This window comes from Aspergillus homomorphus, assembly GCF_003184865.1.
Source record: "Aspergillus homomorphus CBS 101889 unplaced genomic scaffold BO97scaffold_17, whole genome shotgun sequence".
NCBI classification, from domain to species: domain Eukaryota; kingdom Fungi; phylum Ascomycota; class Eurotiomycetes; order Eurotiales; family Aspergillaceae; genus Aspergillus; species Aspergillus homomorphus.
In genome coordinates this window covers 350899-372762 of record NW_020291903.1, presented here as the reverse complement: position 1 = coordinate 372762, position 21864 = coordinate 350899, and the positions used below count along the sequence as shown (strand labels likewise).

General features: G+C 52.5%; 7 protein-coding genes across 7 annotated transcripts; 4 read left to right on the top strand and 3 right to left on the bottom strand.

Moving 5' to 3' along the window:
- The first annotated feature begins 405 nt into the window (after positions 1 to 405).
- Positions 406 to 1305, top strand: BO97DRAFT_405440 (uncharacterized protein). Its single transcript, XM_025695185.1, has 2 exons — positions 406 to 679; positions 738 to 1305. The coding sequence occupies exons 1-2, from the start codon at positions 635 to 637 to the stop codon at positions 1218 to 1220; spliced, it is 528 nt and encodes a 175-aa protein (XP_025551648.1). The 5' UTR covers positions 406 to 634; the 3' UTR covers positions 1221 to 1305.
- Positions 1306 to 3065: 1760 nt separating this feature from the next.
- On the bottom strand, positions 3066 to 7226 carry BO97DRAFT_451773 (acetyl-CoA synthetase-like protein). Its single transcript, XM_025699015.1, has 2 exons — positions 6795 to 7226; positions 3066 to 6738 (listed from the first exon to the last, which is right to left on the bottom strand). The coding sequence occupies exons 1-2, from the start codon at positions 7035 to 7037 to the stop codon at positions 3259 to 3261; spliced, it is 3723 nt and encodes a 1240-aa protein (XP_025551647.1). The 5' UTR covers positions 7038 to 7226; the 3' UTR covers positions 3066 to 3258.
- A 732-nt stretch (positions 7227 to 7958) lies between these two features.
- BO97DRAFT_451770 (uncharacterized protein) lies at positions 7959 to 9112 on the top strand (the record flags this gene model as incomplete). The annotated part of the gene is made up of 2 exons (XM_025699014.1): positions 7959 to 8826; positions 8883 to 9112. The coding sequence occupies 2 exons, from the start codon at positions 7959 to 7961 to the stop codon at positions 9110 to 9112; spliced, it is 1098 nt and encodes a 365-aa protein (XP_025551646.1).
- A 227-nt stretch (positions 9113 to 9339) lies between these two features.
- On the bottom strand, positions 9340 to 10380 carry BO97DRAFT_451769 (alcohol dehydrogenase; the record flags this gene model as incomplete). The annotated part of the gene is made up of 2 exons (XM_025699013.1): positions 9340 to 9976; positions 10046 to 10380. The coding sequence occupies 2 exons, from the start codon at positions 10378 to 10380 to the stop codon at positions 9340 to 9342; spliced, it is 972 nt and encodes a 323-aa protein (XP_025551645.1).
- Positions 10381 to 12720: 2340 nt separating this feature from the next.
- Positions 12721 to 14462, top strand: BO97DRAFT_434453 (MFS general substrate transporter; the record flags this gene model as incomplete). Its single annotated transcript, XM_025697677.1, has 6 exons — positions 12721 to 12847; positions 12902 to 13059; positions 13129 to 13325; positions 13385 to 13537; positions 13595 to 13874; positions 13923 to 14462. The coding sequence occupies 6 exons, from the start codon at positions 12721 to 12723 to the stop codon at positions 14460 to 14462; spliced, it is 1455 nt and encodes a 484-aa protein (XP_025551644.1).
- Positions 14463 to 16558: 2096 nt separating this feature from the next.
- Positions 16559 to 18539, bottom strand: BO97DRAFT_58054 (phosphatidyl synthase). The gene has a single exon (XM_025700920.1). The coding sequence runs from the start codon at positions 18342 to 18344 to the stop codon at positions 16929 to 16931; it is 1416 nt and encodes a 471-aa protein (XP_025551643.1). The 5' UTR covers positions 18345 to 18539; the 3' UTR covers positions 16559 to 16928.
- Positions 18540 to 20046: 1507 nt separating this feature from the next.
- On the top strand, positions 20047 to 21382 carry gldB (putative glycerol dehydrogenase (GldB)). Its single transcript, XM_025693751.1, has 2 exons — positions 20047 to 20709; positions 20793 to 21382. The coding sequence occupies exons 1-2, from the start codon at positions 20302 to 20304 to the stop codon at positions 21360 to 21362; spliced, it is 978 nt and encodes a 325-aa protein (XP_025551642.1). The 5' UTR covers positions 20047 to 20301; the 3' UTR covers positions 21363 to 21382.
- The last annotated feature ends 482 nt before the right edge of the window (positions 21383 to 21864 follow it).

Here is a 21864-nt window from a genome sequence, read left to right as displayed (position 1 = left end):
AGGTCGGATTGATTGCAGCTGGTGGTTTTCCCCGAACCAGTGGCTGAGACTGAGATAAAAAGGATTGGAAGATTGGATGTAAAAGTGGGGGTTCATTTGTTTATTATGGTGTGGATGGAAAGCAGGATTGGCAATGCAGAGGTCAAGAGGGGCTCGTGAGGACCGAGGGACTGGCTGGATGTGGTGCTGCAGGTGCTGGGTAGTTAGAGGTGACGGGCCCTCCCACCTTCCTTCACAGCCCTGAGCATCTGATCCATCACCTAATATGGGTGGAGATCTGAATTTCAGTTGTGACCGATGTACGGAGTATAGTACAGTGCACTTGGCATCCAGGGCTTCAAATAATAATTTTTAAGATTATTTGTGCTCTAAGAATCCGCGCTTTGTGCAATATCTTTCTTACTAAATATATGCTGGTCTAGGTCAATCAAGAAGCATGTCCAACAGGCTATCCGTTCTTCAATTCATAGATACTTTATCAAGATGACCGGGCCTCTCGGTGCGGATGAGTCACAAGGGAAGAGACCACAACCGGTTTGTTCAGGTGACGTAGGCTGGCAGCATCTTAGCACCGCCACAGCACCTCAATCCAAGTCACCTCACTCCAGCATCAACAACAACAAACATCCCAACAATGAGCCTTATTCCCATCATCTGCACCCACGAGGTGTCATCTACGGTACCAAACCCTCACAGTCCACGAGTGCAAACCCATCTTAAATAACCGACATCGACAGGTAATCGCATCTATCTTATCTAAAGCATACGAGACCGCACGCAAGATCGATTCGCCTGCAAGCCTTCTCCTTCTCACGACAACCAGCGCAGCCGACCTCCAACAATACACAGAAGGCTCAGCCACCAAGCCACCGGTTGCGTCGTCCCCGTATCCCTTTCTTTGCTGGGACATCGGCAAAATCGCGCGATTCCTGTGCGAGAATGCGTCGATGACGGTGGTAGATCATTCTGTATTTCTTGTCGCGGACGAGAAAACAGCTTTCGATGAGGATACGTTGCTCCTTGTTCACAGTGTCGAGAACTCTCAGGTGAGTATCCGGCTTTCCGCTGGGTATGCCAACAGTCAGGCGGTGTCGGTCTCGGTTGCGACCACGGATGTGGGCGAGTTACGGAGCCTGGCGGATGAGGATGGGGTGTATAGAGGGGGTCCGGAGCGCCCGCCGCCGATAAGGGGAGGTAAGGCGCCTAGGAAGCAATTGTAGATATGATCGCGACGCGCGTAAGCGCTGAGCGGATTAGCTCTAGATATAGTGTTAGGTGCCACAACGCAGATAGAAGATCTTGCCAGAATAATTGGTTATCTGGTATGATCTCGAATTTTGTATCGAGATCCACGCATCACAAACATAGTTTATCCAAACCGGGAACGCCCCAGTTAATTGCACCTTATCCAGGGGATAATGCACGCTTATACACCGAGTACTTTCACGTGACAATCGTAGCCCATAGGTCCAACAACATGGATTATAGATAGCGATCAAAGTTCCTATATCGAACTTTGTCTCTCGCCGCAATCCAGTTTCCAACCATCCAGATCGCTCAAGCCCGAGATCATGTTCGACTGCAACCTCCTCTCGATATCCCCATGCCATTTTGAATCCCAATCCCAATCAACCGACCACATTCACCACATCCCCAATCAACCCCAACCACAAAAATGGCCATCTCAACACATCCTACACCCCTAGAGAACCTCTCATCCGGGACCTCCAGGACTACATCCACCGATGCCCCGACCGCAAGACCGCCTTCCTAACCGCCATCAACACAGCGTTGGACCCGCACAATGGGGGCGCGAACGAGATGGCCCGGGAAGGCATCCGCTCGCTGGACGACTACCTGTCGTTCGCCGACGACCACATGCGCTGGGTGCCGCGCGTCAGCAGCACGGGGGACGAGCTGCTGAACAAGGTCGTCGTCTTCTACTGGGTGATCGACCAGCCGGCGCTGCGCGGGTTCCAAACGGCCGTCCAACCCCATACCTCGAATGCGGGCCTCACCTGGTTGAGCTATTGGCTGGTCTGCTTTGCTGAGCAGCGGGGCCAGTTCCTCCACACGCCGGAGTCGGCGGCCTCGCTGTATACCTTCTACCTGAACGACGGGTATAATCGGAAGGCTGGATTGTGGGGGGAGCCGGCCGGTGGATGGCAGTCCTCAATCATTGGTTTGGGAGACGGTGGGGATGTGGACTTGGCGCGACCGGTTGCGAGTCCCGAGGATGAGGCGGTGGTGGTGAGTGTGGCTGATGCGGTGCTGGATGGCTGGTGAGCGGTCCATCAGGCGGGCGGCGTTAGGATCACGGTGGACTGTAAGTCGGTGATCTGGCCCATCGAGAGGCTACTGCAGGGGACGAACAGAGCGGTGTTTTACTGAGGCGGATGTTTGATGCATGCGTGTCTGGGCACGGCGCATTATCATCGGCGGCATGCGTCGGTTTCAGGACGGATCACCAGGTGAAAAACATCGAGGGCCGAGGCTTGCGGCTGGATCGGGGGTTGAGGAGGAATGTTAAGGAGGAGGTTAGACGAGAGAGGATGCCGTGGAAGGATCCGCGGATCTTGGATACCCCGGACGATGCGGGCTATCAGTGGTGTCGGACTTGCGGGTTGATTGTGATCGAGAGAGAGGAGTTGGTCGGGTGGCGGTGTTGCTGATTGGGATGGCGCAAGTGTCGTCGGTGGTGATGACAGTCCATGAGGGCCAGCGGGTGAGGAAAGGGGAGGTAATCTCCTATTTCCAATTTGGTGGATCAGATGTGGTGGTCGTGTTTGAGAAACCGGTTCGCTTCGGGGAGGATTTGCTGCCGGGCGTGTCCAAACTCAATGTCACAGATAGATTGGCTGTCTTCAGATGAGTCGAGTTGCTTTGCGACTTTTGAAATTATCATCCATTGCCAAGCTAACAGAGCTGAGGAGCACGCTATACATTTGGTATGATACAATGGTTAGGCTATCAAAGGCCTGATTGCCCACATGGTGGAACAGATGAAAGCCAGGCATATACCGCTCTGGGCTAAGCAGGAAGCAGGTCCATCGAGCCCTTCTTCCGAGGTTTTTATCTGATACAAATGCATAGATAACATCGAGCCCCCTGGCGCTTGGAAGAAAATACTATGGCAGATACATCGTCACTGGCACGAGAGGCCTTCTCTCTAAACTATTTGAAGAATGCTTCTCATATACAGCTGATCCAATTTATGACAATATATGCCCATAGCTCTACTTTATGTGCAATCTAAATTTATAACGACAGAATCCCTCCACCAGTCTCCTCAACGTCCTGAATCATCTTCTCCTTGGAGCGACTTGAGTCTAGCACAATTACATCGCTTTCCGATGGGCCCGGGCTCTCCAGTGTATGAAGTTGGGACTCCACCATCTTAGCTTGCATGTAGTGCGCTTCTACCGCGGAGCGGGCGGCAACCCGCTCTTTCAGCTGCTCGCCGTTAAGGACGGAAAGAAGCACGAAGGTGACCGTGACAGGAAAGTCAAACAAATCCGAAAGACGTCGCAGCTCATCACGATAGACCGTTCGTAGTGCGGAACAGGTCACTGCAACGGCGGGCGCTGTTGAATGTTGTAACCGATCCATGACTGCGCCTCTGATATGTGCTAACCAATCCCATCGATCTCGATCCTCAAGAGGGATGCCGTTGGCCATTTTGGCCCGCGAGGCTGGGGAATGCAAATCGTCGCCCTCAATGACAGGAATGCAGAATCGTTGCGCCAGTGCCTGAGCGGCTGTACTCTTGCCGCAGCCGCAGGGTCCAGTCAGGAAAATGACCTCCCGGGGTGATTCTAGAATTGTCTTGGTCCATTGCCTGCGAAAATATGACACAAAACGACGAACGAGATCGAGCGTAAGTCCTCCGGCTTGACGCAACGCTGGGGCAGCCGCCTGGGCTTGCTTGGTGTCATAGAGAAGAACTCGACTAGGGCTCTCCTTGTCGTACTTGCTGGCGAAAAACTCGACCAATTTGATGGGCGGGTTGACATCGGGGTCGCGGCTTGATTGCTGAAGACGACGGACCCATTCGCGAGGGGAAAGAGTTTCAAATCTCAACCCAGCCTGGCGTAGGAGTGGGAGGAGGTCTTTGCCCCAGTGATTGAGGTTAGGGTTGGTGACATTGAGTACATCATTTGCAACCGGCGCAAGGGTCAGGTCAATGACGCTCGCTGCCAACACATCTACGGGTGTCCATGAGAGGAGATCGTCCAACTGCGGAAGGGCTCCAATGGTTTCCGCTGTCTGAAACATCATCGGAATGGCTTCCGTGGCATTCCAGATACCATGAACAGTGTCTGCAATGATCTGCCCCGATCGCAAAACGCGAGCCGTCATTCCTGTCACCCGAGCTGCACGATTCACAACGTGCTCTGTTACGAGCTTCGATTGAGCATAACCCATTCCTTGTGCATAGGAGAGTGATTCTGGCAAGGTTTCTGGAACCCAGTTACCTGGGGTGCGGGCCACAGTGCTCACAGACGAGCAGAACGAAAAACGTGCTGGGTTTGAACTGCGCACATTAAGACACAGATCTAACAGGTGCCGAGTGCCCGCGATGCAGCTTGCCTCGAAGCTCTCCAAGGACCAGTTAAAGTTGACGGACCATGCGCAATGCATGACAGTTGTCACTGATTGCGTTAGCTGCGCATAAGTCGCTTCGTCCAGACCTAACGTAGGAATTGACAGATCCGAAGGCAAAGCGATAATCTTGTGCTCAGCCAGGGGGCCTAATTCAGATGACAAGGCCCGCGCCCGTAGTGACTGACGGACCCGTTTCAGAGCCGTGTAACGAGAACTGGCACGGACCAAACAAAATATAGTCCGCACATCATCACGCTTTGCCAATTGAGCAATGATGTGAGCGCCCAGCGAGCCTGTGGCACCCGTAACAATGACGTGCTCACCCGTCTCCTCCCGGAAAGCAGGTACATGGACCTTGAAGCCAGAGCCGTACTTGTCAATTAGGCTTTGCATGCGCTCCTCAACGGGAATCTCGGTTCTAGGTCCTTGTCCTAGGCGCAGCCGAGTGAGTTCATTGGCCATGGCCTGCAGCGAGGGATTTTCAAATACAAAGTTCTGAGAAAGCTTCTGTTGACCCAGATCAAGCGTCCTCATGATAGCGCTGCGTAGTCGGATAGACTGCAAGCTGTCGATTCCTAGGCTGAACAGGTCCGTCGTATCTTCAACCATAGAAGTATTGATAGACGGTGCGACTGCGAGTAGCTGCGCGCGAAGAAAACCTAAAAGGTCCTCACCCTCGAGGATCTGGTCTCCGGTAGCATCCTCAACATCATAAACCTCATCGATCATGTTCTGGTAGTCTCGATAGAAGGCTGATCGGATGACTGTGCCCTTGTCTGTTTTTCGGTAGACTGCATCTGGTGGCAGTACTCGAATCATCTCGCGGGAGATGTAGGCATATGCCGGCGAGTCTGCATTACACCGCTCGATAGCAGGATATACAGCATCTATGAGCTCTTCTGCAGTCTTGCAAGAAGTATTCTCCGCTGGAATCAAGAATAAGCCCAGACGAGGCTTGTTTGCTCCAAAGGCAATGGCCTCGGCCACGTTGGGATCATTGCGGGCCACACCCTCAATTACAAGGGGGTTGGCCTTTTCACCATTTTCCAGCACCAACGTGTCGTCCAGACGGGCGTAGTATCTCCAGGCATTGGGGGTCGTTGGATGCTTCTCAAAAAGATCCTTGGTAGCATACGAATTGTCCGATCGGTTACTGGCTACTTTCGAGGGCCAGCCTTCGAGGACACAAAGTTCGTAAATACCAGGCATCTGCTCTTCCCAGCGGATGTAGGGCAACAGCGTCGGCCCGGGTCGGACGTAGTCCCAATCAGGGTCCTCGCGTTCACGAAATGAAGTCATCAACTGGCCCGTCTCAGTAGTGCCATAATGAGAAATGAGACGCACGCCACTTTGCACGAGCTTGTCCCCAATGGGCTTCGGGCAGGCAGAGCCGCCAAACATCACCAGCTCCAACCGGGCCATTACCTCAAGTCCCTCGGGTGATTCAGACAACAACTTCAGGGCGTATGGAACAGCGTAAAGAACTTGAATATCTTGGTGCTCTTGGAGGGTTGTGAGAAGATGAGGGGCAGTCAGGGGGAGTTCGGCATTGTAAAGGTATATGAGCTTCTGGGAGTGCACTGCACGGAAAAGACAACTTATTCCATGGGCATGGAAGAGGGGCAGAGTGATGAATCCGCATAGGCCGAAATTGTTAGCGTAGTTCTTGAGGGCACCGGCATGCGTCTGGTAGATGGGCTTGGGATGTCCTGTTGAGCCACTGGAGTGGATGATCCAACACACATGCTTATTTTCGACTGTCCCATCCAACTCAGCTGGTGGCAGCCTCACGGTGCCTGTGGTGACATTGTCGAAATCTTCACGCGACAGTAATGGCTGAAGGTTGATGCCCGTCCTCTGCGCTACCTTGGCGCCAGTGGCATGGAAGCTGGTATGAGTGACGAGAAACGACGCTTTCGTATTCTCGACAAGGCTAACGTAGGCATCCTCGGCAATGCGAGTCGATAGCAGGAGTACTGTATGTCCTAGTCGCGAAAGAGCGAGCAGTGTGATCAGGTATTCAAAGCCGGACGGGCCCAATAATCCCACCACCTGTACTGGGTCCTCAGACGAACGTCGTTGAGGGATAGCTTTGGCGTAATGTATGGAAGCTGTCTCGACGAATGCGTCAAGCTAGTGAAGACTGTGTTAGTGAACATAGCGATTGTGAGCGCTGTGGTGAGTCTCACCTGTTTGGGACTGTAGTAGATGTAGTTGGTACCGAAAGAAGGATAGGCCACGATGGGCTCATCTCCAAGACGTCCTTTGGCTCGTGATTGAAGGAGATGATCTATTGTGTCAAAGTTCTCTTCCACGGCATCTTGCTCATCCACGGACGTGGCTGACGAGGCGGCGCTCACGGGGGTAAAACTGGTCGGTGGCGAGAGAGTGGGCGTTGGTACCGCAGATTGCGATTGCACTGCGGCTGCCATGATGCGTGCTTTGTGTGAAGGAGATAGTCCTGGAATGAGGATGAGGCAAGTGGTACGTTCATTCTTCTATCTTATGATTCTGTGCGGTTGCCGTGACCGTCGATGGTATTCGGCCGGATATCCGTCGGTCGGTCATTTTCCGGAATTGATTGCATCAGACGAAGTGAGAAAAAGATGCCCCGCTCTGTCTCTGTCCATTTCTGAAACTTTCGAAGGATCAGGTGGAGTGCTCGCAGATCGGATCTGGAAAGGGGAATCCGAATGAGGGGTTGGAGGAAAACAACAACCGAGGCGTGGGGAAATCCGCTCCTTTTCCGCTGCCGCCTCCGCTTGAGGTCCCCGCGGTTGCTCTTGCCTGAAAAGTCCGGCAGGTGGACAAGGCATATCCGTTTTAGACTCAACCACTTGCATAATTACTAATGCATTCATATTCACACAGAATAACCGAGTGGACATACTTACACTAAGCCTGGAGAAAGATCGTCTCGAGTATAACATGTTCCACTGCTAATTTACCATTTCGCTCTACTATGCTACATATAGATACTCAAAAGTGCTGCTGTCTGTTTTCATACTGCAAATATGATTATGACCTTTTGACGTGTTTTCGAACTGCTCATGATTGTTCCATGTTATGAATATCGTTGCGTGTTAGTCTCTAATACCCTGAATGCCAGCAGTATTAATAGTTCCCTGAATTCCATTTCCATCCTTAAACCCTCTAAGTTTCTTCAGACAAGCCATGCATACAGTGAACATAGCAAAGTAGGCGGTCACCTGACCCTGGGAACTCACAGAGCTGGACTGAAGCATTCAATGATTCCTGGACCACAACTTCAGTCTTTCTTCTCACTTCCTCAGCACCGAGCTTGTACACCTTGCTGTCGAGTATTTCTTGTCTTGACTGAGCTGCTCGTCAAGATGTCTTCCGATGAAGAGCCCTTCGATGACTACCGCCCTGACGAGTCGTCGTTCGATTCTGACGACCATGGCTACGATGAGCCAACCCACGATGGCCAGTGCAACTCTGAGCCAGTTTCCCGAGGAAGTTGCTGGGATCAGCCGTCCTTGGAAGACCAGTGCTGCCGCGAGTCAACTTCCGATGATGAGTGTTGCGATAGCCCTTCAACCAACGACCAGAAGTGGGATGCGTTTTCGAATCCTGAGCAGTACTGGGATCCGGCTCCGAGACCATACTACGTTGAGCCTCCATTCGACGATAAAAATGACGATGAGCCTACGCTCGATGATGAATCTGACGGCGAGTCTTCGTTCGACGAACAACACTCGGATGAGTCATCCTATAATGATCAGTGTTTCGTTGAGCAGCCTTCCTACTACCCCGTGCCGCCCTCCCATGACACGTGCGACGCGCCACTACCTTCCTCCAAGCCGCGCAGTGACAAGCCATCTGTTACTATCGGACATTTGAACCAGACGCCAGTAAATGTCCAGTCTGTCAACAAGATCTTCCTCCCTCAACGTTCCCCGGAGAGAACGCTTCCCCGCAAGCTATATCCCGAGAGGCAGCATTCCGAGAACAAGCGCCCCGCGAAGCACTCCTCCGATAAACAACCCTTCAAGAAGCAGCACTCCGACAGTCCACAGACCTCCTACAAGATGTTCTGGGACACTCAGCCGGCCGTTGAAGAGTCTTCGGACAAGATGTCACCTGATGAACCAGCCACCGCGGCCCCGTCTACCAATGAACATAACACAAACAACCTGCCTTCGTCTACCAATCCTCCTTGCATGAATCTTCCCCCTATAACCCTTCAGTCCAGTCGGGGTGAGCCCCACTGTGCACCTCTTTTCTATCTCAGGTTATACTAACACAGCTATTAGACTCTGTATCGCAGTTCCACACCGAGCTCCTAAACTGGACTCTACGCAATGGGATCTCCTCCGAGAGTTTCGCCTGGCTGTGCGATGTCCTTCGTCTCGCTGACTGTCCCGAGACCAGATCTCTACCGAAGAGAGAAGATATTCTCCGTAAGAATGAGGACCAGCTTCCGGAAAAGCCAGACATGTGTCAACGGATGAACACCACCACAGAGGAGGACGTAATGATTTAAACCATTGATTACTTGAGAACGCGTTAGTGTGGACTTCTCAGGGCGAGTACAACAGAAGATACCCAATATGTATTATCACAGCAAACTAGCTCATCACACCATCAAACAGATAATACATGAAGGCACCTTCATAAATAGCCATAAATCATCACATTGAACCAAAGCAAATCTATATCAACAACAACCTACACCACCAACAAACCACACCCCGCCCCCAACCAAGAATCCTAAACCGTAAACTTAACCTTATTCTCCTCCGCAGCATCAACCGCCGCCCTCCGCACAGCCTCCTCCCCGACTTCCCCAAAGATATCGTACCCCCACCTCGCCGGGAAATTAAACCTCTTGCCGCGTTCCAACGCATTCAACCGCCCAAACGCCTCCTCAGGGAGCTCCCTAACCCCCAAGTTGGCTTTAATCCTCGAAGGCGTGACACTCTTCGACAACACGACAGTACCACGCTGCACGCCCCAGCTCGCGAGCAAGGCACCGGGATCTATATCGAGGGAGCGCGCGACCTCATGCACGGCGGGGTCGTCGACGGTGCGGGGCTCGCCGGTCTGGTTGTTGCCGAGCGGAGAGTAGGCTTCGACGATGATGTTCTTGCTCTGGCAGAAGGAAAGGAGTTCGGGTTGTTGGAGGTAGGGGTGGGCTTCGATTTGGTTGGCGGCGGGGACGACGTCGACGTGGGTGAGGAGGTGCGCGAGGCGGTCGGTGGTGAAGTTTGAGACGCCGATTGCGCGGACTTTGCCTGTGTGCAGCAGCTTTTCCATGGCTTTGTAGGTCGTTACGGGGTCGGTGGGCGCGAGGGCGAAGACGCCCGCCGAGTCGAGCGGGAACCATTTGTCGCCCGGTTGGAAGGCGCTAGCGGGGGGTTCATGGGTTAGCAGCCGGTCGCTCTTGCTGGGGATGGGTGAAGAGACGAGGGCATACCACGGCCAGTGCATCAGGTACAGATCTAGATAGTCCACCCCCAGGTCCTTCAGCGTCTTGTCCAGCGCCGGCTCCACGTCCTCCGGTGAGTGCTTCGTGTTCCACAGCTTGCCGGTGATGAAGATTTCCTCGCGCGGCACCCCCGACTTGCGGATTCCATTGCCCACCTCGGCCTCATTGCGGTAGATGGCTGCGCAGTCAATGTGTCGGTAGCCTTGCTTCAGGGCCTCTTCGACCGCGTTCTCGACCTCCAGCGGCTTGGCCTGCCAGGTGCCGAAGCCCACGGCGGGGATCTTGGCGCCGGTGTTGAGCGTGAAGTGGGAGGGGAGAGACATGGTGAGCTGTTTATCGTGGAGATGTTTGTGCTTGAGAATAGAAGCAATTGATGACAGTCGCAGGGAATATAAGTAACAGGAGAGTATTTCTTTCTGGACATGAGTATACTCAGACAATTACCGAATTGTCGAAGAGAGTGAGGTGGGTCAGATTTCCGCTCGCCGCAGCCCTAAGTATGCATCCCCGACGGAAAAACCACCGCGGAAATCCAGGCGGCGAAAGGTGCGGGAGCCATCCAGACATCATCACCATCTCTTCTATGGTCGATTACCCACGCGTCTAAGCCCCACTATTCCCCTCTCCCTTTATCCAAGTCATGCATTCAGCATACAACCGTCACCCCTACCAAAACCCCTCGCGACCCCACGACGATCTCCCCACTTGCATCCAAGCTGGAGTCGCAGTGTCATGCAGTACAACCCTTAGACGGAGAAGTGATAACTGGTCGGGCTATATAGTAGATATTATGCCAAGCAATTTGCTGGCTTGAGGTCAACTTCCAAGGTAGCTAATCACTTCTGAACGGTATACAGCACATCATGAGGAGTCCTCGCCACGAGGCAAGGAAGCCATGAATCTGACTGATCAGAAAAGGCAATAGACCACCAAAAGAGTGGGTAACTTCCAGGAAAGTAGATTATCATCCAATGCGAATGAGATGCCATTCAATTTTCTATCATGTCACCGTGAGTAGAAGGTATGCAGGTGCGGAACACGACACTAAACCCTTTCAGTTTCAAAGCTCTGAAAGTGATGACACGCTGCGAGAGCCATTGCAACGCTACCCCATATAATCAAACTACCTACCATCCCATTCTGTACTGAGGCTCTCTGCATCACAAAACTCGACGGCTACTCGAACTGCAGGTATTCAGGCTCTACATTTGTGTTTTCATTGGGAAAAACATATACACCTTTGATTATGTTGACTAGAATGTAGATAAACGATATGCTTATCCAACCAGTTATCCTCGTTTCTTTAGGTTCATATTTTCCTTCGGGCTAAAGATAGACGCATATCCCGACATGGCCATGTCTACATATGTGATCAAATAGGTAATGCATAGGACGGGAAGCACGAAGCAATCGATCTTCGTACCACTCTCCCTCGCAAAACTGGGTTGATGGTGCTCGCTTGTTCCCCACAGCAGGATGAGTGATCACGGTCTCAATGTAGTCTGCGAGAGAAACATGGATATTCGTTTTGGTTATCCTCAGCAACGTCAACTTGACCAAAAAGATCAAGGAAACAAGCGCTTGCATAAAGAACCAAGATTGATGAACAGGGTAGCTAGAGTCCGGGCAACTATGCCTCCCGGCCGGCCAATTAGCAGCTCATCACGCTAGCGCACAGACTCGAGGAGCCAATTTCACCCCATGGAGATCTAGTCCCATGGAAAAATATAGTCACTGCTCGTGCTAAGGCGGAAATATGGTCATCCGAGCGGACAGCAGCGGGTCAAATGCGGAGATGCAGTGGAGAGTTCTACCGCGAGCCCGAGAATCCAGAGTGTGTGTCGGTTCCCCATGCTTAGCCTAAATTCTAACTCGACCTAAGCTTCGCGACAGAGAGGAACAAGCTAGTATGGAAAAGAAACCGATTTGTCGGATACCTGCGGATACCTGACGGAAAATGGACGGAAACGATGGGAGACTGGGCGGACCATACCAGAGCCGATCTTCATTGCCGAACTTGCTTCTGTGCACTGGTGACAGGACTTTGGAGTCCAGATCGGCAGACAAGGGCGCATTGACATGAATAGTGCACTTTCACTATAGGTAGTGGCATTCATGCAGTGTTCAATTGTACAGTACAAGCATGCGCCTTATTTCCAAGGGCAGACAGAGGATAGCTGGGGAACATTTCGATATGTCGGAAAGAATCATATCCGCAGCTGGAATGCATGAGTAGACTTTCAATTGACTTTCATATCGAGACGTGCTTGCTGCTTGTGGGTAGTTACCATGACCAACAAGATGCGGAGAGAGTCAATCCCCGGACGCAGATATCCCGCGCATGGGGACCCCGCATGGGCCACTAAGCGAGTTGCGAGTCCCGCATTTCCCTGGTTGTCTGATGCAGTAGTCATTGCGGCTGGGGTAACGTGTCTATCAAAAACCTAGCACACGATATATAAGCCCTGTTTAGTCAAAGCATTTGCTGGTGGCATGCCACTCTGCCCTGAATAGCAGAGGCCTACTCCTCCTTCCATACAATCTCTTTAGTCACATCGCTACTCCTTCCTGTTTTCACCTTTTCTGCCATCTTTGTTCGAAGATAGCCATTCTCTTTGCGATTGTGGACTAGGAGGAAGTTCATACCTTTACTTAGAAGCACAATGGCGGACATCGACTCCAAAGGATCATCTCTTCATGTAGAGTCAACCACAAAGCCATACGATGACAGGGTTTCGGGGTCCTTCGAAGGGTTGTCGGAGGAGGAAACACAAGCCTTGGAGAAGAAATGTGCCGCTGCCCTAATGGCCCGCCTACTGGGCTTAACAAGCTGACCCCTGACAGTGGTTCGCAAGATCGATCTTCATCTGATCTCCTCGCTCTTTCTGTTGTTCATCTTCAACATCCTCGACCGGTCGAACATTGCCAATGCCCGCCTCGGAGGAATGCAAGAGGACCTCAACCTCTCAGACACCCAGTATCAGACAGCGGTAGCCATCATGGTAAGTTGCTCGTCGGTATGAGGGAGGCAATGTGTTCTGTATTTTGACGCTTTGACGCTTTCACTATAGTTCGTTGGGTATTTATTGGGTCAGGTCCCAAGTAACATTCTCCTCACCCGTCTGAAGCCATCACGGTACATCCCAACGGCAATTTTCATCTGGGGTGGCATATCACTGTGCACAGCAGCAACAAAGAACTTTGCCGGAATCATGTGTGTGCGAGTGTTCCTCGGGTTCGCCGAATCACCTTTCTTCTCCGGAGCATTGTATGTGTCTTTCCCAGGTCAAGGCTTTGAAGCTGTGATGACTGACAATCTGAGCAAAGGCTACTGATAAGCTCCTGGTACAAGCCAACAGAGATCGCCGTGCGGGTTGCTTTGGTGTACTGTGGAAACACAGTGGCCAACGGCTTCGGTGGCTTACTCGCCGCGGGCATCATGGACGGGTTGAACGGCAAGGGTGGGCTTGCCGGATGGAGGTGCGCGCCTGCCCTTTCAAAAGATAGTCATAGACCGTGCTGACCAAAGAACAACAGATGGCTCTTCATTATCGAAGGAGCTGGCACGATGGTAGCAGGTTTGCTGGCGGTTGCGCTTCTGCCCGACTTTCCGCGCTCAGGACAGCGCAAGTGGTTGAACGAGCAGGAACAACGCTTTGCGGAGTGGCGTCTGGCACGCGCTGCAAACGACGAGGTCGATGAGAATGGATCCGTCAAAGAAGGCTTGAGAGATGCACTCACAGATCCAAAAGCATGGATGCTGATCGCGATTCAAATCTGCCAGCTCACCTCGCAGAGCTGGACTTATTTCTTCCCGGTGCGTAAAGCGCAGTGCTCATCGGAGATTCATACTAACGAGGGACAGACAATCATGAAAACCCTCGGATTCGACAACACCATCACCCTCCTCATCACTGCTCCCGTGTACGTATTCGGATTCTTCACGGCGCTCGGGAACTCCTTGATCGCAAACCGCACGAGCCACCGTGCAATCTTGATCATCTGGCCCCTCTGCATCGATATCGTCGGAAACATCATGGTCATTTCGTCACATGCGACAGCTGTCAGATATGTGGGAATGTTCCTCATGTGCGCCGGATCTTATTCGGCGTTCAATGTTGTCCAAGCCTGGATTGCAAGTACGATCCCTCGGACACGCACCAAGCGGGCCATTGTGTACGCACTGGTGAACTTGTTCGGTAACTCGTCGAACATCTATGGTTCTTACTTCTTCCCCACATCCGACTCCCCGCAGTATCGGCCTGGTGGTATCACACTCTCGTCCTTTGCAGCGGCAGGCATCGTGCTGACGTCGCTGTTGGCTGTTTATCTTCATCTACTCAACACCAAGGCAAAGAAGTCGGAGGAGCGGGATGGCCAGCAACGGTACAAGTACATCTGGTAGATAGCGCATCAGTGCTGGAGAACGAAATGTATCAGCGCTGTATCCTCGCGTGTCTGCTATAGAAAGTCAAAGGAATATTCACGAATCTTGCTGTCGCTCGATTGCGTTCACTGTGTATCTCTAAATGCTCATCGGCCCTGATGCGAATGCCAAAGCCTGTTTGCGTCAGAGCTTGGCTGCCCTGCTGGGTAATAGCGGCCAGGCTGGGTCTGCATTGTTAACACACCATAGGCTTCTACGATGATGTTTCAGGCCCCTGAGCCATCTCCGATGGTTAGGCCCCCGGTAGTAAGAGCTGGTGAGGCCATCTAATCCGAGAGAAGACGCAATGTCAATGAATTGATGAATACTGAATAGGCTGGTCTGAAAAGGAAAGTTGTGAGGCTGCACTAAACTGAAGGAAGCATCACTCAGCTGCTTGGGCAGGTCATGTGATTCCATGTGATCCATAGCCTCTTTCCTAATTCGGAAATAGACAGCTACAGTGACCGTCCAAGGCACAAATGGTATAGAGCTTCGTACAAAAATCTACTCTATTGATCAATCATCAAAGCTCCTGCAACAAGTACAGTAAAGCTCACAAGCCCAAAAAGATAGCCTCGCCATCAATAACCAATTACAAAACCATTTACCTGTACAGAAAAGCTACACAATACACAAGCAGAAGGCAGTATCACCTTTCGCTAGACAGCCGTAAACTCAAAGAGCTGAGTCCGGATTGAGTGATTAGAGTAGATGATAAATTTGCTGTCACTGTGATTCCGACATCTTTCCTTTGACAGCACGTGACGCTCTAGATACAGTTGTTCTTACTTCTCAAATTATACCATGCATGACATCTACCAGACGACGAACGGCATGCCTCACATCAGGAGCTGAAGTAATGGAAGATGAGCCAATGGTACAAGGCGGCTGGCTGCTAGAGCCGTGGTAGAATTACTGTGGTTAGGTTGAGCCTCAAATACCTTCTAGAATGGCAGCAAATCGTATGTAGAAAGAAGTTTCCATGGGTGAAGAAGATTCGACTCTGAATTAGAGGCAGATAGATGACAGCCATTCCAGCCAGCCTTTCCCGTAACATAAACAACAGAAACCTCTCGCAAAGCCAACACCTCATAATCCTCACCCACAAACAACCCACATCACCAACACTAAGTATCTCAGTCCATCAACTCTCCAAAAGCACATCCATCCGTCCCCACAACCTGAACCCGAAAACAACCCAAACCAAACAAAGTAACCATTTCCCGGAGCTGGAGCGCCGGCAACCGCAACAGCATGAGCACGGAGGTCGGAGACACTTCCCGACCGCCTCAGTTTCTAACCTGTACAGTACGTATCTCCAGGCTACAGTACCTTATCCTCGGCATCATCCGACTCCAAGACCGAGCCAAGAAGATATTCCGAGCCAAGCCAAGAGACCAGCGAACTCGGCCGTGGGTACGGCAATTTCACGCCGGAGGGATTGATTAAGGAACTGAAATTGAGCAAGATTGATTCAAGCCTATCCATATACTCTCAGCCCACTCAAAGGGATGTAATACACATGGACCTTGAATCCGCAAATCAAGATCTACACTGCAGACTCCATTGCAAACCTCTCACCTCTCGCGAGAAGAACTGAACGGTCAAGGATATCCTCGGTCAACTTCATACGTATAATACCGCGTCTACCCGTAGCACCATTTTCGGAACTCGGGATAGGCTGCAGGTGGTACTTAGGGTAGCAACGAAAGTCGGCGTGAGTTCCGCCGAGAGATCTCCGCTGCGCGCACTAAATTGATAATGCCACTTACATGTACTGTATCCGTTTAGGCTGCAACTGCAAGGTAAGTATATGCCTGAAGCCCCTACAGTTTACATAAACCCACAAGCTGTATGCTGGGATTGAGTTTCTAGTTTCTTGGCGTGCGACTCCATCCGTCCGAGCTTCAATCATCGGAACGTGGGGTGCGTGGTTAGACGACGACGGGAAGTCTATGCGACGGGCGGTGTGACGCTGGCTGTTCCCGGTGGGATCCCGTTCGTGGATCACGTCATGACTTGTTTTTGGGAGACGGGCATGCAGATACTAATCTCAAAGTTCAAAGTTTAACCAAAAGGAAGTCTAATTAGAAGAGTTGAAAGCAAAGTCCCATTGATGCATGTCTTGCATATAGCATCTTCATAATATAAGAAAACCGCAGTCTAAATAACAACAAGCCAAAATAAAATCGAAACACATAATCGGTCTGCTCTCTGGATCTTGACTGCCCAAGACAAGCGACAACGATGGATATCAGTAGTCCAAACCCGTAAATCCGTAACATGTTGGTAAGGTGAGAGAAAGATGAGTGTCTAACATCAATGTACTTGATCAATCAAACATGATGTGTAATAAAAGGGGAATGAGAAAGAAGAGAGAAAAAGAAACTGAACAGCCAAGGGGCAGAGTCGCTTATTTTTGGTGGGGAAGCAAAATCGTGTTTACTCGACAGCAGAGGCGTTCTCGCCGTGGAGAACGGGGTTGACCTTGGGGTTCCACTTGAACTTGAACTCCTGGCCCAGTTCCTTGCGGACGGCGGCCTTGACAGCCTCGAGAACGTTGGGGAAAACACCGAAGTTGGCCGGGTTGTTGTCATCGTTGTCACCGCCCTGGAAGACACCGGTGCGGACCAAGCAGGTGTTCCAACCGTGCATGTTACCACCGCAGATGTCGGAGGCCGGGTTGTCACCGACCATGTAGATGTTCTGGGGCAGCTTGTTCTCGTTGTGGATCTCCTCCATCCAGGACTTGAGAACCTCATCGGCGTAGGTGTAGGTGGCGCGCTCGGGCTTGCCGTAGACGACACGCTCCAGGTCGACACCGGTGAGAGCCTTGTACTGGGCTTCGATGGAGATACGGAAAAGACCCTGGGTGAGACGAGGGGGGCCCTGGTGGTCAGTGGGCATGAGCAAGTCACCCTGGGAGAAGTAGATGGGGATGCGGGAAGCAACAGGGTCCTTGGCACGGGTCAGAAGCTTGCCATCCTCAGCCAGCAAGAGATCCATGATGAGCTGCATGTCGGTCTGGTAGTCGCGAGAGTCGGCAAAGACCAAGATGGCGTCAAACTTGACCTGGGAGAAGTCGCGGGGCTTGGCCTCAGCCTTCTCCTCCTCGGAGAGGGTGCTCCAGGGAGAGACAGTGGGGTCCCAAGCCTGGATATCCTTGGGGTGGATGACGTTCTTGAAGCCGTAGTTCTCGGCCACCTCACGGATCTTCTGACCCTCACCACCGAGAACCAGGACGGTCTCGTAGTACTCCGCCAACGCCTGCATTGGGGTGTGGGACTGGATGAACTGGTCGGTAGAGATGGGGCAGTCGAGGACCTCGGTGAGCTGCGCGCAGCGCGCCTCCTCGGTCTTACCACCACCGTTGGTCAAAAGGATGTAGGGGATCTTGATGCCCAGCTCGTTGTCGCCGTTGAGCATCTTGAGGGCCTCCTTGGCCTGGGGAATGGCGTGGTTACCGTGAGCCAAGACACCGTCAATGTCGAAGGCGAAGGCCATGTTCTTGGCGGCAGCGACCTTCTCCTTGGACATGTCCTGGACCTGGGAGGCCAGGATGTCACGGGAGACATCTCTCGTGACGACGGAGGACAACCGCGAGACACGGGGCGATCTGGGGATCGGGAGAGAGGTGCCGAATGAGTTGCGAGAGGCACGACGGTCCCGGGAAGAGGGAGCAAAGCTCAGGTTGTGCATGAACTGAGCCGCATCACTGATAGCGCTGCGGGTGGCGGGGACCTCGACGGTGTTGCCAAGGTCACCGGGGATGGGGAGGGAACCGCGCGACTCCCGGTGAGCGGGGGCGGGGGCAGGAGCAGTCGGGTCAACACCCTCAGCGTCTTCGATGCGAGGCATGGTGATGAATAAGTTTTGGACTGGTTGAGAAGGGGAGGAATTGAGTTTCGAGGTTGCAGGGCAAAAGCACCACCAGGGAGACGAGGAGGACGAGAGAGTTTAAAGAGAAAACCACCGGGACAGGTGATAAAATGATGATAAGAGGACGGGGAGATATGATATCACTCCTACAAAAAAAGAACTAAGCAGGGAACAAAGCAAGAAGAGCTCTTCACCTGGAAGGAAGTGGTAGTGATGGAAGAAGATGAGCAGGATAGAAGGATGACGGAAGGAAAGAAAAAAGAAGAGGGCAGAGCTGGATCATATATAACAAGCTTTCGAGGGGAATAGTGGCGGACCAGCCGAAGGCATACGAATTTGACTAGGGAATTGGAATGTTTCTGATGTGGTTCAAGACAGAACCGAGTGAAGAGAAGGTGGGATGGGTAGACTACTACACTGACTGCAGTTGGTAGACTTGGCGTAAGGGAGGAGTGAGTTGAGTTGGATTGAATGGGTGAATTGGGTGATGGTGGAGCGAGTTAGTTGCAGGTGCTTTGCATGTTGCGGTAGACTAGGTAGTGCTCTGTCTGTCACTTGAATGATGCTGAGTGGTTGCTTTTCCTCCATCCGCCATCCGCAGTCGGGCTCCACCGGGGCGTATCATCATCCCTAGGAATTATCGTCATCATTCCCTCTCTGATAATGATTAGTTGTGATGAGCAGGAGCGGGGCCGGGCGGAGTCTCAGCATGTCCTCCATTGGCGACAAGCCCAGTGGAGCATGTGGAAAGATCCACGGTAATCTTTCCACCACAATACCATCCAGACCCTGTTCGGTACCAGACTGTCTCGCTCAGATGGCAGCCAAGGGGAAGTACCGGGAGGTACTGTATGGTACTCGCATGAGGCATTTTGCTCCACCCCCAACACAGTCACTCCTGCAACTAGAGAAAGCTATCGCTGCAGAATGCTGCCTCAGTCCTCATTCGGCATAATCATCATCACCACCATTAGGTACTCAGTGACACCACCTCCTTCCACGGGCGGGGCGGAACAAGGCTGCCAGGTGGCATCACCGCCCAATAACCAATTTCCACTGCAGGACGAACCCCCCTAGTCGAAAGGGGGGCAGGATCCTCTTTTCTGACCGGCATGAAGCCACACTGCATGGCCAGTGGACAGGAGGGTCCAGAGAGGGGATAGTCAAGGACCCAGCGGGTGTCTTGGATGCGAGTTATTGGGTCATAGCCAATACACTCAGCCATGGGCGAGTCTGAGATCGGTGGAGCCGATGACGATCGAGCGGGCAGCAGCGGGTCAAACGCTCGCGCCGTTTCGCACCAGTGCTGGGCGGTGATGTCATGGTCGGGTTGACCTGAAAGAATGAAAGAATTACACAGTGGGGAGGGTTTCATGACGGTTTTTGGCTGTCATGCCGTCATGCTGCCTGCCTGAACGGACGAAGCTCGCGCGAACCTGGAGGGGAGCTTTTCGGAGCTTCTGTCATGAGCTCACAATGCCATTGCCCTCGACCTTCAGTGCTAGAAGCTTCAGCAAAGCGCATCGAACAATGTAGAACTCCTCTGGAGTCGGTAGAATAGATCAGAAAAAAGGTTCTGGCTATGGTCGTGAGCCAATTGCAGGGCGACAAACGCGCCTCGTAGCAGCAATAGCCGTAGCAGTGGCAGTAGCAGTAGCATCATCCTCCTCTCTTCCATCATCACCACAACCCCTCCTTTAAACACACACGCAGCCATCCGTTCCAACCCAACCCCACTTCCATCCTTCCTGTTCTTCTCACCACAAACCACCACCACAAACCCTCACCAGAACTAGCTTCTGCAACCAAAGTGTAGTCTGCTTAGTTTTATTTGTACCCCTGCCGCTCCCAACGAAGCCGGTTCTTCCGTTTTCCTCCCATTTACATTCCTCTCCCAAACCCCTACACCAGCAAAACCACGCACACACAACCCACCATGTCTACCGGCAAAACCTTCACTCTCAGCAACGGCGTCAAGATCCCCGCCGTGGGCTTCGGTACCTTCGCCAGCGAGGGCGCCAAGGGCGAGACTTACAAGGCCGTCACTGCGGCCCTGAACATCGGCTACCGTCACCTCGACTGCGCCTGGTTCTACCTGAACGAGGACGAGGTCGGCCAGGCGTTGAAGGACTTCCTCAAGGCCAACCCGTCGGTCAAGCGCGAGGACATCTTCATCTGCACCAAGGTCTGGAACCACCTCCACCGCTACGAGGATGTGCAGTGGTCGGTGCAGAACTCGCTGGAGAAGCTGCAGGTCGACTACATCGACTTGTTCCTGGTGCACTGGCCGATTGCCGCCGAGAAGGAGACTCAGGAGAAGCCCAAGATCGGACCTGATGGAAAGGTGCGTGCTAGCCCTCGATCCGCCCCTGCATTCCTCAGTTTTTCAACAAATGTATGAGAACACACACTAACCGAATCACACAGTACGTCATCCTCAAGGACCTGACCGAGAACCCCGAGCCGACCTGGCGGGCGATGGAGAAGATCTACAAGGACGGCAAGGTGAAGGCGATCGGTGTCTCGAACTGGACGATCGAGGGGCTGGAGAAGCTGCTCAAGATCGCGGAGATCAAGCCGCAAGTCAACCAGATCGAGATCCACCCCTTCCTGCCCAACGAGGAGCTGGTCAAGTACTGCTTCGACCACGACATCCTGCCCGAGGCCTACTCGCCGCTGGGCTCGCAGAACCAGGTGCCCACGACGGGCGAGCGCGTCAGCGAGAACAAGACGCTCAATGAGATCGCCCAGAAGGGCGGCAACACTTTGGCCCAGGTGCTCATCGCCTGGGGCATCCGCCGCGGCTACGTGGTCTTGCCCAAGAGCTCCAACCCCGCCCGCATCGAGTCCAACTTCAAGTCCATCGAGCTGAGCGACGAGGACTTCGCCGCCGTCAACAAGGTCGCCGAGGGCCGTCACTTCCGCTTCGTCAACATGAAGGATACCTTCGGCTATGATGTGTGGCCCGAGGAGACGGCCAAGAACCTGTCCGCTTAAGTTAAAAGGGGGAAGGGGCGGCTAGCGTTAATGATTTATGCGGGACATAAAAAATGACGGAATGAGATGTTTATCTTTCTTTATCAGCTAGATGATAAGAATTCATGACCCCTTGAGATCTCTCTGAACGTAGTTCAGTAGTAAACAATATCTTCCTTCCATTCAAATCCCCCCAACTAGAAAAAAAGTACAATACACAACAGCAAAGCAAACCACACGGCTCCAAAAAACAATCCTTGAAAAAAAAGCTCCCAAGCAATTAAACCCGAAATAAAACCCCCCTGGCCTTTCAGAATCCCCAAAAATGAAACCAACCAATGAGCATAAATACGAGCCCAAGGCCGATCCGGTCGGTGTGCAACTCAACTCAGCTCCAGGAGTTATGCAAGTAGCAACACGACCAAAAAAAACGTCCGCCGTCGGAGGACAGTTCTCCATGCGGGAGGTGCAGAGGTGAAAACCGAACCCGAACCTTGCTGCGGGATGACGTCGCGGTGCTGTC